General features: G+C 51.3%; 1 protein-coding gene across 3 annotated transcripts in view; it reads right to left on the reverse strand.

Moving 5' to 3' along the window:
- LOC140395289 (uncharacterized) overlaps positions 1-16,040 on the reverse strand; it is a 117,218-nt gene extending 101,178 nt beyond the window's left edge. The window contains exon 1 of one of the 3 annotated variants that reach the window (XM_072482867.1): positions 15,886-16,040. In XM_072482867.1, coding sequence (XP_072338968.1) covers positions 15,886-15,969 — 84 coding nt within the window. In that variant the 5' untranslated portion in view covers positions 15,970-16,040. Of the gene's footprint in view, positions 1-15,837 lie in introns of all 3 variants that reach the window. The other 2 variants (XM_072482863.1, XM_072482864.1) reach the window with 2 other exon arrangements.
- Positions 16,041-16,554: the final 514 nt, after the last annotated feature.

Here is a 16,554-nt window from a genome sequence, read left to right on the forward strand (position 1 = left end):
CCTGGGTTCGATCCCAGCTCTGGGTCACTGTCCGTGTGGAGTTTGCATATTCTACTCGTGTCTGCGTGTGCGTCACCCACAACCCAAAGATGTGCATTGTAGGTGGATTGGCCATACTAAATTGCCCCTTAATTGGAAAAAAAAAAAATCAGGTACTCTAAATTTATATTAAAAATAAATTATGGGAGGTCAATGATGAAACAGCTGAAGATGGTTGGGCCGAGGACACTACCCTGAGGAAATCCTGCAGTGTTGTCCTGGAGCTTAGATGATTGACCTCCAGCCACAACCATTTTCCTTTGTGCAGGTATGACTCCAGCCATTGGAAAGTATTCCCATTGACTCCAGTTTAGCTAGGCTTCCTTGATGCCATACTCAGTCAAATGCTGCCTTGATGGCAACGGCAGTCACTCTCACCTCTGGCATTCAGCTCTTTTGTCCATGTTTGAACCAAGGCTGTACTGAGGTCAGGAGCTGAGTGACCCTGGCAGAACCCAAACTGAGCTTCCGTGAGCAGGTTATTGCGGAGTAAGAGTACTGTTAATGACTCCTTCCATCACTTTGCTGATGATGGACAGTAAACTGATGGGGCGATGATTGGCTGGGTTGCATTTGTCCCATTTTATCTGTACAGGACACACCTTGGCAATTTTCCACATTGCCGGGTAGATGCCAGTGCTGCACCTGTATTGAATAGCTTGGCTAGGGATGCGGCAAGTTCTGGGGCACAAGTCTTCAGTACTATTGCTGGAATATTGTCAGGGCCCATAGCCGTGGCAGTATCCAGCGCCTTCAGCAGTTTCTTGATATCACATGGAGTGAATCATATTGGTTGAAGACTGACATGTGTGATGCTGGGAACCTCCAGAGGAGACCAAGAGGCGATGTATTTTGGTAGGAAGAACATGGAGACACATAAAATAAGGGGTAATATTCTTAAAGGGGTTGCAGGAGCAGAGGGGCCTGGGTGTATTATGTGCATAGATCATTGAAGGGGACAGGAGGTGGAGAGAGCAGTTAATAAAGCATATAGTGTGGACTTCCGGGTGCGGCAATGACCAGCTGAGTCGCACGTTTCGGCATCTCCCGGTGGAACCGACTTTTGGGCTCTTAATAGGAGCCCCAACGGCAATTTAAACGGCTAAAAACACTGTGCGGTAAACCAGAAGGGAATCCCCCCGGACACGCATGGAAAAGGGAGAGGATAGCGGCCGGATTACGGAGGATCCTCTGGAGCAGCGGCAAGGAAGGGAAGCTCAAAGCAAGATGGCGTCAGAAGGTGGCCGTTTGTTATGGGGCCCGGAGCAACAAGAGTTCCTGCGGCGCTGTGTGGAAGAGCTGAAGAAGGAGGTGTTGGCCCCGATATTACAGGCGATTGAAGGGCTAAAGGAGGAGCAGAGGACCCAAGAGCTGGAGCTTCGGGTCGTGAAGGCAAAGACTGCTGAAAAAGAGGATGAAATACAGGGCCTAGTGGTGAAGGCAGAAACGCACGAGGCGCAGCACAAAAGGTGTGTGGAGAGGTTGGAAGCACTGGAGAATAACTCGAGGAGGAAGAATTTAAGAATGCTGGGTCTTCCCGAAGGCGTAGAAGGGGCGGACGTCGGGACATATGTGAGCACGATGCTTCACTCACTAATGGGATCGGAGGCCCCGACGGGCCCTTTGGAGGTGGAGGGAGCCTATCGAGTTCTGGCGCGAAGACCAAAGGCTGGAGAAATACCTTGAGCTATAGTGGTGAGGTTTCTCCGCTACAATGACAGAGAGACGGTCCTCAGATGGGCAAAGAAAACTCGGAGCTGTAGGTGGGAGAACGCGGTGATCACCGTATACCAGGATTGGAGTGCGGAGGTGGCGAGAAGGAGGGCAAGTTTCAATCGGGCTAAGGCGGTGCTTCACAAAAAGATGGTTCAATTCGGAATGTTGCAACCGGCGAGACTGTGGGTCACACACCAAGGGAAGCACCACTACTTTGAGACGGCAGAAGAGGCGTGGACATTGATTGTGGACGAGAAGCTGGAATAGTCTGGCGAGAGAAAGAGCTTCTGGGACAAAGTGGTGGGGTGATTATGTGGGGCGAGGAAGGGGAAGGGGGGGGGGGGGGGAGAGGATTTTTCAATTTGTTAATTCTGTGATCCTATAACTTTTCTCTCTTCCCCATGTTTGGGGGGGGGGGGGGGAAAGAGTATGAGGAACTGTGGGCGTCGGTGGGACGGAAAGGGGAAGGGAAATGCGCCATTAGGGGCGGGGCCGAGTGGGAAACGCGGGCTTTGTTCCTGCGCTATGGTAATTGTGGCGGGAACGGGGACACAGGAAGGAGGGGGCCTCGCACAGTGGGGGCCGAGGATAAGGGGGGAAGCCGAGGTCAGCCAGAGTTCGCTGACTTCTGGGAGCAACATGGGGGTTGCAACTACGCTAGAGGGGGATCTAGCGGAGAGAGGGGGCGGTTAACTGGGTTGCTGCTGCTAAGGAGAAGGGGGAGCTGTTATGGGATGGGGTGGTCGAGGCGGGAGGGCACCGTCGGTGGGATATACGGGTACGTGGGAACCGGGTGAGGAGCTGGGTTAAAAAAGGGGGTGGCTAGTCGACAAGGGGGAGGGGTAAAGAGCCCCCCAACCCGGCTGATCACGTGGAACGTGAGAGGGCTGAACGGGCCGATTAAAAGGGCACGGGTACTCGCACACCTAAAGAAATTAAGGGCAGATGTGGTTATGTTGCAGGAGACGCACCTGAAACTGATAGACCAGGTCAGACTACGTAAAGGATGGGTGGGGCAGGTGTTTCATTCGGGTTTAGAAGAATAGGGGGGTGGCTATCGTAGTGGGGAAACGGGTATTGTTTGAGGCAAAGACCATAGTGGCGGATAGTGGGGGTAGATATGTGATGGTGAGTGGCAGATTGCAAGGGGAGGCGGTGGTTCTGGTGAACGTATACGCCCCGAATTGGGATGATGCAAATTTTATGAGGCGTATGTTGGGACGTATCCCGGACCTGGAGGCGGGAAAGTTGGTAATGGGGGGAGACTTCAATACGGTGCTTGATCCAGGGCTGGACCGGTCGAGGTCCAGGACCGGGAGGAGGCCGGCAGCTGCCAGGGTGCTCAAGGACTTCATGGAGCAGATGGGAGGAGTAGATCCCTGGAGATTTAGTAGGCCTAGGAGTAAGGAGTTCTCATTTTTCTCCCATGTTCACAAAGTATACTCACGGATAGACTTTTTTGTCTTGGGAAGGGCACTGATTCCGAAGGTGACAGGGACGGAGTATACGGCCATAGCCATTTCGGACCACGCTCCACATTGGGTAGACCTGGAGGTAGGAGAGGAAAAAGAACAGTACCCACTCTGGAGAATGGATATGGGCTTACTGGCGGATGAGGGGGTATGTCTAAGGGTGAGGGGGTGTATCGAAAGGTACTTGGAGCTTAATGACAACAGAGAGGTTCAGGTGGGAGTGGTCTGGGAGGCGTTGAAGGCGGTGGTCAGAGGGGAACTGATATCCATAAGGGCACATAAAGGGAAGCAAGAGGGTAAAGAAAGGGAGCGATTGTTGAAAGAACTTCGGAGGGTGGACAGGCAATATGCAGAAGTACCAGAGGAGGGACTGTACAGGGAAAGACAAAGGCTACATGTGGAATTTCACCTGCTGACTACAGGTAAGGCAGAGGCACAGTGGAGGAGGGCACAGGGAGTACAGTATGAGTATGGAGAGAAGGCGAGTGGGCTATTGGCCCACCAACTCTAGAAGAGGGGAACAGCGAGGGAGATAGGTGGGGTGAGAGATGAGGAGGGAGAGATGGAACGGGGAGCGGAGAGAGTGAACAGGGTGCTCAAGGCATTCTATGAGAGGTTATATAAAGCTCAGCCCTCGGAAGGGAAGGAGGGAATGATGTGTTTCCTGGATCAGCTGGAATTCCCGAAGGTGGAGGAGCAGGAGAGAGCGGGACTGGGAGCACAGATTGAGATGGAGGAGGTGGTAAAGGGGATTGGGAGCATGCAGGCGGGGAAGGCCCCGGGACTGGACGGATTCCCAGTGGAATTTTATAGGAAATATATGGACCTACTGGCCCCGCTTTTGACGAGAACCTTTAATGAGGCCAGGGAAAGGGGGAAGTTGCCCCCGACTATGTCGGAGGCGACGATATCGCTCCTTTTGAAGAAGGAAAAAGACCCGCTGCAGTGTGGGTCCTACAAGAACATTTCCCTTTTAAACGTAGATGCTAAGCTCCTGGCCAAGGTGATGGCGACGAGGATAGAGGACTGTGTCCCGGGGGGTGGTCCACGAGGATCAAACTGGGTTCGTTAAGGGGAGACAGCTGAACACGAACATACGGAGGCTGCTAGGGGTGATGATGATGCCCCCACCAGAGGGGGAGGCGGAGATAGTGGTGGCGATGGACGCCGAGAAAGCATTCGACAGAGTGGAGTGGGACTATCTGTGGGAAGTGCGGAGGAGATTTGGTTTTGGAGAAGGGTTTATTGGATGGGTACAGCTGCTGTATAGGGCCCCGGTGGCAAGTGTGGTCACGAACAGGCAGAGGTCTGACTACTTCCGTCTTTATAGAGGGACGAGGCAGGGGTGTCCCGTCTCCGCTACTGTTTGCATTGGCGATTGAGCCCCTGGCCATAGCACTGAGGGGCTCCAGGAAGTGGAGGGGAGTACTCAGGGGAGGAGAAGAACACCGGATATCATTGTATGCAGATGATTTATTGCTGTATGTTGCGGACCCAGTGGAGGGGATGCCTGAGATAATGCAGACACTCAGGGAGTTTGGGGAATTCTCAGGGTACTAATTGAATATGGGGAAGAGTGAGTTGTTTGTGGTGCATCCGGGGGAGCAGAGCAGGGGAATAGATGATTTACCGCTGAGGAAGGTAACAAGAGATTTCCGGTACTTAAGGATTCAGATAGCCAGGAGTTGGGAGCCTTACATAGGCTTAATTTAACACGATTGGTGGAACAGATGGAGGAGGATTTTAAGAGATGGGACATGGTGCCCCTGTCACTGGTGGGTAGGGTGCAGGCGGTCAAAATGGTAGTCCTCCCGAGATTCCTTTTTGTGTTTCAGTGCCTTCCGGTGATGGTCACGAAGGCTTTTTTCAAGAAAATCGAGCAACGTGTCATGAGTTTTGTGTGGGCTGGGAAGACCCCGAGAGTGAGGAGGGGGTTCTTGCAGCGTAGCAGGGATAGGGGGGGACTGGCACTACCGAGCCTAAGTGAATACTACTGGGCCGCCAATATCTCAATGGTGTGTAAGTGGATGGAAGGGGAGGGAGCGGCGTGGAAGAGGCTGGAGATGGCGTCCAGCAAAGGAACCAGCCTACAAGCACTGGCGACGGCGCCGTTGCCGTTCTCACCGAAGAAATACACCACAAGTCCAGTGGTGGTGGCAACACTGAAAATTTGGGGGCAGTGGAGACGGCATAGGGGAAGGACGGGAGCCTCGGTGCGATCCCCGATAAGAAATAATCACAGGTTTGTCCCGGGGAGAATAGATGGGGGATTTGGAGCATGGCAGAGAGCTGGGATTGTGCAACTGAGAGATCTGTTCTTAGATGGGACGTTTGCGAGTCTGGGAGCGCTGACGGAAAAATATGGGTTGCCCCAAGGGAGTGCATTTCGGTACATGCAACTGAGGGCTTTTGCGAGGCAACAGGTGAGGGAATTTTCGCAGCTCCCGACACAGGAGATTCAGGATAGAGTGATCTCAGGGACATGGGTGGGGGATGGTAGGGTGTCGGATATATACAGGGAAATGAGGGACGAGAGGGAGATCATGGTAGATGAGCTGAAAGGGAAATGGGAAGAAGAACTGGGGGAGGAGATTGAGGAGGGGCTGTGGGCTGATGCCCTACGTAGGGTAAACTAGTCGTCCTCGTGCGCCAGGCTAAGCCTGATACAATTCAAGGTTTTGCACAGGGCGCATATGACCGGAGCAAGGCTCAGTAAATTGTTCGGGGTAGAGGATAGGTGAGGGAAATGCTCGAGAAGCCCAGCAAACCACACCCACATGTTTTGGTCATGTCCGGCACTGCAGGGGTTCTGGGTGGGGGTGGCAAAGGTGCTTTCGAAGGTGGTGTGGGTCCGGGTCGAGCCAGGCTGGGGGTTGGCTATATTCGGGGTTGCAGAAGAGCCGGGAGTGCAGGAGGCGAGAGAGGCTGATGTTTTGGCCTTTGCGACCCTAGTAGCCCGGCGAAGGATATTGCTTATGTGGAAGGAAGCCAAACCCCGGGCGTGGAGACCTGGATAAATGACATGGCAGGGTTTATAAAATTAGAACGGATAAAGTTTGCGCTAAGGGGTTCGGCTCAAGGGTTCACCAGGCGATGGCGACCGTTCCATTGACTACCTCGCAGAACGATAAAGGAAATGGGAAGGTGACAGCAGCAACCCAGGGGGGGAGGGGGGGGGGGGGGGTCCTCAGGGGCGGTTTTTGTATAGATATTTGTACTTGGTTATGTATATTGGATTGTTTGATTTTATTATCTGGAGAGTTATTATTTTTGTTATGGCAGTTGCCATTTAGTTTATATATTATTTTTTTACTTGTTAAAACGGTCACTGTTATTTATATTGTTTTATTGTTGTGAAAAGGGAAAACCTTTGTATTGTTTTGTTTGGCCGAAAAATTTGAATAAAATATATATTTTTTTAAAAATAAAGCATATAGTATTCTGGGCTTTATTAATAAGGATATAGAATACAAGAGCAAGGAAGTTTTCCTGAATTTATACAAGACACTAGTTAGACCTCAGCTGGAATATTGTGTACAGTTCTGGGCACCACACTATAGGAAGAATGTGAATGCAAGAGAGAGAGTGCAGAAGAGGTTTACAAGAATGTTTCCAGGGATAAAAAACTTCTTTTATGAAGATAGATTGGAGAGGTTGGGACTATTCGCCTTGGAGAGAAGGCAGCGAAGTGGAGATTTGAATGCACTGACTGAAAGTGTGATGGAGATATGTTCAATCGAGGCATTCAAGTGGTCATTAGATGATTACTTGAATAGAAGCAATGTGCAGGGGTATGGGAAAAGGCAAGGGAATGACACTAAGTCATGATGTTAGTTTAGAGAGCTGGTGCAGGCACGATGGGCCAAATGGCCTCTGCATCATAACAATTCTGTGATATTTACCTCTCCTTAACAAGAGTTAGCAATGATGAATATGTCAGTTCAGTCTCGACTTGTAGCAACTCCCTCACAGAGGGAATGAAAATTCATTAAGTGCCTTTCTTGTTCTCAAAGCTTCCCCAAGACATATCACAATTAATTACTTTATGAGTGACATTATTCTTTTTTATAGGCAAAAGTGGCAGTCAATAAGTGCACAGCATGGTGCAGGATTGAGATGAATAAGAAGTGAATTTGTTTTTTGGTGGTGCTGCTTGAGAAAAAAGTTGGTCGGTGATCTGGGTAAATTTTCACTCTTCAATGCCAATTAGGGCACAGGACTTTTTCTGCTACCATGGGATATTGCTGTTACATTATAAATGTTATATAAATACAAGCTGTTGGGTTTTGCTGCCAGACTGTTGAAATTCATGTTTGAAATATTTGACAGTGAAAACAGGAATAAACCAATTTGCTTCCACTGATTAATCCAGCTGCCTATTTGGGGTTTACAATGAAGCTTCACATCTCGAGGGCCATCTTGATACATATCTCTTACAATGCAAAAATATTAGGTAATGGTAAAGTCACCATCGTCTCAGATCGAATCAGGCCAGGACCTACTCAGTTAATGGTATGGCGTTGGGGAGAGTTATAGAACAAAGAGATCTAGGAGTACAGGTTCATATCTCCTTGAAGGTGGAGTCGCAGGTGGACAGGGTGGTGAAGAAGGCATTCGGCATGCTTGGTGTCATTGGTCAGAACATGGGATACAGGAGTTGGGACGTCTTGTTGAAGTTGTACAAGACATTGGTACGGCCACACTTGGAATACTGTGTGCAGTTCTGGTCACCCTATTATAGAAAGGATATTACTAAACTAGAAAGAGTCCAGAAAAGATTTACTAGGATGTTACCGGGACTTGATGGTTTGAGTTATAAGGAGAGGCTGGATAGACTGGGACTTTTTTCCCTGGAGCGTAGGAGGTTTAGGGGTGATCTTATAGAGGTCTATAAAATAATGAGGGGCATAGATAAGGTAGATAGTCAACATCTTTTCCCAAAGGTAGGGGAGTCTAAAACTAGAGGGCATAGGTTTAAGGTGAGAGGGGAGAGATTCAGAAGGGCCCAGAGGGGCAATTTCTTCACTCAGAGGGTAGTGAGTGTCTGGAATGGGCTGCCAGAGGTAGTAATAGAGGCAGGTACAATTGTGTCTTTTAAGAAGCATTTAGATAGTTACATGGGTAAGATGGGTATAGAGGGTTATGGGCCAAGTGCGGGCAACTGGGACTAGATTAATGGTAAAAACTGGGCGGCATGGACTGGTTGGGCCGAAGGGCCTGTTTCCATGCTGTAAACTTCTATGATTCTATGACAATAGGCTGCTTTCTCCTTTGAGGGGAGGGTGCTGACTGGTGGTGATTTAACCTGATGATCACATTTATTATCTCAAGCGAGGAGCAAGGTTGAGAAGACGGGCCTTCATGAATAACAATGTGAAATACTATGAGTTTTACAAGTAGTCTTTTTGGCACGGTGGCACATTGGGGTACCACTGCTGCCTCACAGCAGATTCTGGGGGACTGTATGGAGTTTGCATGTTCTCATTTCTGCATGCACCAGTTTCCTCCCACAGTCCAGAGGGCAGCACAGCGGTTAGCACTGTGGCTTCACAGCACCAGGGTCCCGGGTTCGATTCCCGGCTGAGTCACTGTCTGTGCGGAGTCTGCACATTCTCCCCGTGTCTGTGTGGGTTTCCTCCCACTAGTCCTGAAAGACGTGCTGTTAGGTAATTTGGACATTCTGAATTCTCCCTCGGTGTACCCGAACAGCCACCGGAATGTGGCAGCTAGGACCTTTTCACAGTAACTTCATTGCGATGTGAGCCATCTTGTGACAATAAGGATTATTATTATTATTATTAGATGTTCAAGTTAGGTGGATTGGCCAAGCTAAAACTGCCCTTTAGTGTCCAAATCTGTGCAGGGTAGGTGGACTTAGGGGATAAGGTGGGGGAGTGGGGCCAGGGAGGTGTTCTTTCAGACGTGCAGACTCCATGGGCCGAATGACCTCCATCAGCACTGATGGGATGTTATATTTCCAACGCTGCGACTTCCGGTGTGGACCATGGAGTAAGTGGTCACATACAAGGCAGCTCCTGCCCAAGGTTACAGAAAAGAGCTCTTTTTAAATCAATACGGGGTTGAATTTTGTTGAAAAGATGTAGGTGAATGTTGGAGGAGAACTTTCCCCCAGGAATTTTATGTCGCTTGGTTACCAGACCCGGCAGAAACAGTGAGGGATTTGGCTGGTGCTGCAGCAAAGACAAAAGCTTCTTAAAGCATGCAGGCAGGAGAAGGGCAAGCTCAAAGGCTTCTAACTGACTTGATGGCCTTTATTAAAGCTGAATCCCAGCAGCAGAGGGAACAACTGCGAAAAGATCTTGCAAAGGCCATTGAAGAAGCGGTGACGAGACTTCCGGTGGCGGCCATGGTCACGGCAGCTGCCGTCTGGAACTGACTCTCGGACCTTTTTTAGGAGTTTTCACGGACTTTTTGGGGCAGATTAGTGAAGCGAACACTGCCAAAAGGATTCCCTCTCTGTTGTATGGATAGCTGGGCCAGGAGTGGCCAGGTGAAGCGTTTAAGTCCCAACAGACAGAAGTGTGCGGAGCGGGCGCTGAGGCATGGCATGGCGGCCGGTATAGACCAGGGTCCATGGGCGCAGTGGTCACAGGAGCAACAGGAGTTCCTTAGGGGCTGCTTTGCTGATCTTAAAAAAGGACATGCTGGCCCCGATGAAGGCATCAATAGACCAAATGATCGCAACTCAGGCGACACAAGGGAAAGCGATTAAGGAGATGGAGAAAAAGCTATCCGACCATGAGGACGAGTTGGTCGTATTGGCCCTTCAGGCGGAGGCGCAGTTTGACCTCCACAAGAAGTGGCAGGAGAGGCTGGAGGACCTAGAAAACAGGCCCAGGAGACAGAACTGGAGAATTGTGGGCCTCTCCGAAGGTGTGGAGGGGTCGGAAGCGGGAGCATGTGTGTCCAAGATGCTGGAGACGCTGATAGGGATGGGGGTATTCCCTCGACCCCTGGAGCTGGACGGGGCGCACAGAGCCCTCGCAAGGAAGCCCAAGGCGAATGAACCACCGAGGGCCATGGTGGTGCGATTTCATCGCTTCTCGGACAAGGAACTTGGCTTGTGGTCGGCAAAAAAATGGAGCAGCAGGTGGGAGAACAGCGTGATACACATACCAGGATCTGGCCAAGAGGCGTGCTGGATTCAACCAGGTGAAGGCGACCCTCTTCAGCAAGGGGGTGAAATTTGGGATGCTACACCCAGCGAGGCTATGGGTCATGTACAAGGAATGGCATCACTATTTTGAGACGCCGGATGAGGCGTCGTCATTCGTCAAACAAGAAAAGCTGGACTCGAATTAAAAGACAGTTAAGCTTTGGTGGAATGCGGCGGTGGGGCTGGGTAACACAGTACCGTTTCTAATATAAGATCGTGTACAATGTTGGGTGCGTGTAAGGGCTGCGGTGGTGGCTGGAGGGTGCAGTGGTTTTCAGCAAAGTTGAGATACGGAGGGGGCCCTGTACTTAGTGCGATTTTTCGGGAAGTTGGTTCAACAAGTGTCTCCTCACGGGGCAATGTTAGTGTCTTCGGTTTTATTTTTCGTTTCGTATTACTATTTACTCACTGGGGCTGGAGAGGTAGTTTAATTAGTTTATTCATGTGGGGAGAGGGGTCCGGACAATGAGGCGACAGTCTGATCGGCGCCAGGGGCGGGAGTTGCTAGGGTCAGCTGACTCTTGGGAGCGTAGTGGGGGGGGGGGGGGGGGGGGGGGGGGTGAGCAAGTGCTCAGCTGGTGGTTGGTGGGGGTTTTTGGGTTGTGGGGCTGCTGGGGGGGGGGGGGGGGGGGGGGGCAGGGGAGGGGAGGGGGGGATGCTGCTTTGCTGACAGAGGTGGTATCAATTTTGGGGTACCAATTGAGGGTCGGGGGCTCCCTGTGGGGGCGCTCGAGGAAGCGAAGGGCGCGGGCTGGAGGTTGGCCAAAAAAGTGCGATGGCTAGTCGGCAGGGGGGGGGGGGGTTAGCCCCCCGTCCAGGCTGATCACGTGGAATGTGAGGGGTTTAAATGGGCCGGTCAAAAGAGCGCGCGTGTTCGCGCATCTAAAGGAGTTAAAGGCAGACGTAGCAATGCTTCAGGAGACACATTTAAAGCTCGCAGATCATATGAGATTGAGAGAGGAATGGGTAGGCCAGGTGTTCCATTCAGGGCTGGATTCGAAGACCAGGGGAGTAGCAATTCTGATCAGTAAGGGTGTGGCATTCGAGGCTGGGAGAATTGTGGCAGATAAGGGGGGGGGCAGGTATATAATGGCGAGTGGAAAGTGGGAGGGGGTCCGGGTGGTGTTTGTGAACGTCTACGATCCGAATTGGGACGATGTGGAATTTATGAGACGCATGCTAGGCAAAATCCCGGACTTAGAGTCACACAACCTGATCATGGAGGGAGACTTTAACACAGTCATTGTCCCCGAGCTGGACCAGTCGAAGTCCAGGACAGGGAAGCAACCAGCAGTGGCTAAGGAACTGAAGGGTTTTATGGAGCAGATGGGGGTGGGGGGTGGATCCCTGGAGGTTCGCTGGGGATGAGAGCGAAGGAGTTCTTTTTTCTCCCACGTTCATAAGGTTTATTCCCGCATAGACTTCTTTGTCTTGAGCAGGGCATTAATCCCAAAGGTGGCAGGGACAGAATACTCAGCAATCACAGTCTCGGACCATGCCCCGCACTGGGTGGACCTGCGGCTTAGTGAGGAGAGAGGGCAGCGCCCACTCTGGAGACTGGATGTGGGGCTGGACGAAGAGGTTTGCGGGTGGATTAGCAGGAACATCCAGGATTACCTGGAAACAAACGATACGGGTGAGGTAGCAGCGGCAACGGTCTGGGAGGCTCTGAAGGCAGTTGTCAGAGGGGAGCTCATTCGATCCCATAGGGAAAAGAGAGGGAGAGACTGGTGGAGGAGATACTCCGAGTGGACAGGAGATGCGGAGGCCCCCGAGGCGGGGCTACTGAGGGAGCAGTGGAGTCTGCCGGCGGAGTTTGAACTGCTGACCACAGGGAAAGTGGTAGCACTGCTGAGGAAGGCAAGGGGCACAGTCTATGAGTACAGGGAGAAAGCGAGTAGAATGCTGGCACACCAACTGCGAAAGAGGGAGGCAGCCAGGGAAATCGGGGGAGTAAAGAATAAGGAGGGTAACATGGTCTTGGATCCAGGGGGGCGGGGTGAACGGAGTCTTTAAGGGGTTCTTTCGTAAACAAAGAACAAAGAAATGTACAGCACAGGAACAGGCCCTTCGGCCCTCCAAGCCCGTGCCGACCATACTGCCCGACTAAACTACAATCTTCTACACTTCCTGGGTCCGTATCCTTCTATTCCCATCCTATTCATATATTTGTCAAGATGCCCCTTAAATGTCCCTATCGTCCCTGCTTCCACTACCTCCTCCCAGTCTTGTAAACTATACAAGTCGGAGCCCCCGACAGGAGCGGAAGGGATGAGGCAATTTTTGGACCAGTTGAGGTTTCCAAAGGTGGAAGAGGACCTGGTAGAGGGGCTGTGGACTCCGATTGAATTGGAGGAGATTGCCAAGGGTGTAGAGGGCATGCAATCGGGTAAAGCCCCGGGGTCAGACGGTTACCAGGTAGAATTCTATAAGAAATTTTCGGAAATATTGAGCCCGCTCCTGATGAGGGCCTTCAATGAGGCTAGAGAGAAAGGAACCCTCCCCCCAACAATGTCACAGGCCTTGATCTCACTCATTCTTAAACGAGGGAAGGACCCGGAACATTGCGGGTCATACAGGCCGATTTTGCTTTTAAACGTGGATGCCAAATTGCTAGCTAAGATTCTGGCCACAAGAATTAAGGATTGCGTCCCAGGGGTGATAGAGGAAGACCAGACTGGGTTTGTTAAAGGCAGACAAGCTCAATACCAATGTCCGGAGACTTTTGAATATTATTATGATGCCCTCAGAGGGAGGGGAGGCAGAGTTGGTAATAGCAATGGACGCAGAGAAAGCCTTTGACCGGGTGGAGTGGGAGTACCTGTGGGAAACGCTGGGGAGGTTCGGGTTTGGTGAGGGCTTTATTGGCTGGGTGAAATTGCTGTACCAGGCGCCTGTAGCAAGTGTATGTACAAACCGGCTGAGGTCGGGGTACTTCGAGCTTCACCTGGGAACGAGGCAGGGGTGTCCCCTCACCCCATTACTATTTGCCCTAGCTATAGAACCGCTAGCTATGGCACTGAGAGCCTCGAGGAACTGGCGGGGACATCGGGTCTCACCATAGGCGGATGATTTGTTCCTGTACATTTCGGACCCTGTGGAGGGGATGGAGGAGGTTCTGCGGATCCGGAGGGATTTTGGTAGTTTTTCAGGGTACAAACTGAACATGTGAAAGAGCGAGTTGTTTGCGATCCAGGCCAAGGAGCAAGAGGAGAGACTGAAAGAGCTGCCGCTCAGGGTGGCAGAGAAAAGTTTTCGTTACCTGGTCATACAGGTGGCCAGGAAATGGGATGCCCTGCACAGGCTCAACCTGATCTGGTTGGTGGAGCAAATGGAAGGGGACTTTAAAAGGTGGGACATGCTCACTGGCAGGGAGGGTGCAGACCGTGAAAATGACTGTCCTCCCCAGATCTTTGTTTGTCTTTCAGAGCCTCCCCATCTTCATCCCCAAGGCCTTTTTTAAGCGGGTGAGTAGGATCATTTCGGGCTTTGTGTGGGCGAATAAGACCCCGCGAGGAGATCGCTGTTGGAGCGCAGTCGGGAAGGGGTGGGGGGGGGTTGGCGCTGCTGAACTTTTGCAACTACTACTAGGCGGCCAATATAGCTATGATTAAGAAGTGGGCGATGTGGGGCGCCAATATAGCTATGATTAGGAAGTGGGCGATGGGTGGGGTGGGGGAAGAGAGGGGGGGGGGCGGCGTGGGAGCAGCTGGAGGCGGCGTCATGTAAAGGTACTAGTCTGGGAGCTTTGATAACGGCTCCTTTGCCGTTCTCGCCGACCCGTTACTCCACAAGTCCGGTGATGGTGGCGACACTGCGGATCTGGGGACAGTGGAGGAGGTACAAGAAGGTGGAGGGAGCGTCGGTCTGGACCCCGATATGTAACAACCACAGGTTTGTCCCGGGTAGGATGGATGGTGGGTTCCAGAGCTGGCACAGAGGGCAGGCATCAGAAGGATGGGAGATCTGTTCATAGGGACGGAAGCTTTCCCAGTTTGAAGGCGCTAGAGGACAAATTTAATCTGCCACCAGGAAACGCCTTTAAATATCCACAAGTACGAGCCTTCCTGAAAAAACAGGTAGTGGCCTTTCCGACGCTGCCGCCACTGAGGATACAGGACAGGGTGATCTCCGGCACCTGGGTGGGGGAGGGGAAGGTGTTGGATATCTACTAGGAACTACAGGAGGTGGAGGAAACCCCGGTGGAGGAGCTCACAGGCAAGTGGGAGGAGCTAGGTGAGGAGTTGGAAGCGGGTCTCCTGGGCAGGGTTAATTCCTCCTCATCATGTCTGATTAGGCTGTCTAATTCAATTTAAGGTGGTCCACCAGGCACACATGACAGCAGCGAGAATGAGCAAGTTTTTTGGGGTAGAAGACAGTTGTATGAGGTGCAAGGGCAGCCCTGCAAACCATGTCCACATGTTTTGGGCATGCCAGGAGCTTAGAGAGTTATGGCAAGGGTTCGCAAGGGCAATGTCCAAGGTGCTTAACACACGGGTGGTGCCGAGTCCAGAGATAGCGATCTTTGGAGTGTCAGAAGACCCGGGAGTTCAGGTGGCAAAAGAGGCCGGCGTCTTGGCCTTTGCCTCCCTAGTAGCCCGGAGATGGATTTTATTAATGTGGAGGGACTTGAAGCCCCTGAGTGTAGAGACTTTGGTTAACGACATGGCTGGGTTTCACAGCCTTGAGAAAATAAAGTTTGCTTTAAGAGGGTCTACACTAGGGTTGTCTCGGAGGTGGCAGCCGTTCGTCTACTTTCTCGGGGAAAATTAAAATGTCAGCAGCAGCAATCCATAGTGCTTCCTTGGGATGGTGTGGGAAGACTGAGTCACGTGGGATAATATCTATTTGATTGTTATTGTATATTCTCTTTTTGCACTACATTAATGTTCACTCTAGTTTGTTTTGTTACGACTGTTTTACTATGAAAAATTCTGCAAAACCTTAAAATACTTTTTTAAAAAATATTTCCAACACTGCAAAGCTTTACAGCCAATGTACAATATTATTGATTAGGAAGTCTCATCTACAAAACAGTGATCCTATTAACATTGGTCAATTCGTTTAAGGCTTTGGACAGCGACACTAATTTTCCTTCGGCACCAAGGCATTAGACCCGCATCAAGTTTACAATGAACCAAGTCAGCCATTGCAACCCACCCCTGGGTATTCTCCAGCCTTGCGAATCCATCACACCATCGTAACATACCCGCCCAATTTGGGCGCGCTCCCCTCAGCCGCCCTGCCCCCTCAGCCGCCGCGCGTTCCACGCCCCTCCCCCCCTTGGCCGTCGCACGCTCCGCCCCCTCAGCAACTCGCGTCCCAAATTGGGCTGCCTCCCTCTCCACACAGGCATCAGTACCGCCCAGCGTCGAGCCTCCCAATTTCAGGCCCTTCTTCCTCCCGCGCCCCCTTCCTTCCCCAACCCTTCACCTGATGTAACCGCTCTGACAGATCGCTATTATTGCCTTCCGCATTCACATTTGTTATTTGCGCATCGCCTTTCAAGTCCACCGTGCTGAGCTCGGTAATATTGTGCACTGCGGCCTCGCTCTCAGCCGCCATTATAACCGCTCGGCCTCACGCAACACCGGAATGCCAGACTCAACAAAATGGCTCCCTGGCTCTTCCTAAGTTGCGCGTGCGTCGGGTGTGAAATTCTTCATTGCGCATGTGCCTTTTGGAGCGCTGTTGCGGTCCTCCCACCGGACGGTGGCGCAGTGTAGCCCGCCAACACTACCGCCCCTAAACATTGGTTATCTCCTTCTCTCGCTTATTGCTGTCAACTTTTCAAAATCACTAGTGAGGACATTTCAAGAAAGGTTCACCTCATGATTGGATTGGATTTGTTTATTGTCACGTGTACTGAGGTACAGTGAAAAGTATTTTTCTGCGAGCAGCTCAACAGACAATTAAGTACATGGGAAGAAAAGGAAATAAAAGAATATACATAATATGGCAACACAAGGTACACAATGTAACTACATAAGCATTGGCATCGGATGAAGCATACAGGGGTGTAATGTTAATGAGGTCAGTCCATAAGAGGGTCGTTTAGGAGTCTGGTGACAGTGGGGAAGAAGCTGATTTTGAGTCTGTTCGTGCGAGTTCTCAGACTTCTGTATCTCCTGCCCGATGCAAGAAGTTGGC

The sequence above is a fragment of the Scyliorhinus torazame genome, chromosome 18 (genome assembly GCF_047496885.1).
Source record: "Scyliorhinus torazame isolate Kashiwa2021f chromosome 18, sScyTor2.1, whole genome shotgun sequence".
Taxonomy (NCBI): domain Eukaryota; kingdom Metazoa; phylum Chordata; class Chondrichthyes; order Carcharhiniformes; family Scyliorhinidae; genus Scyliorhinus; species Scyliorhinus torazame.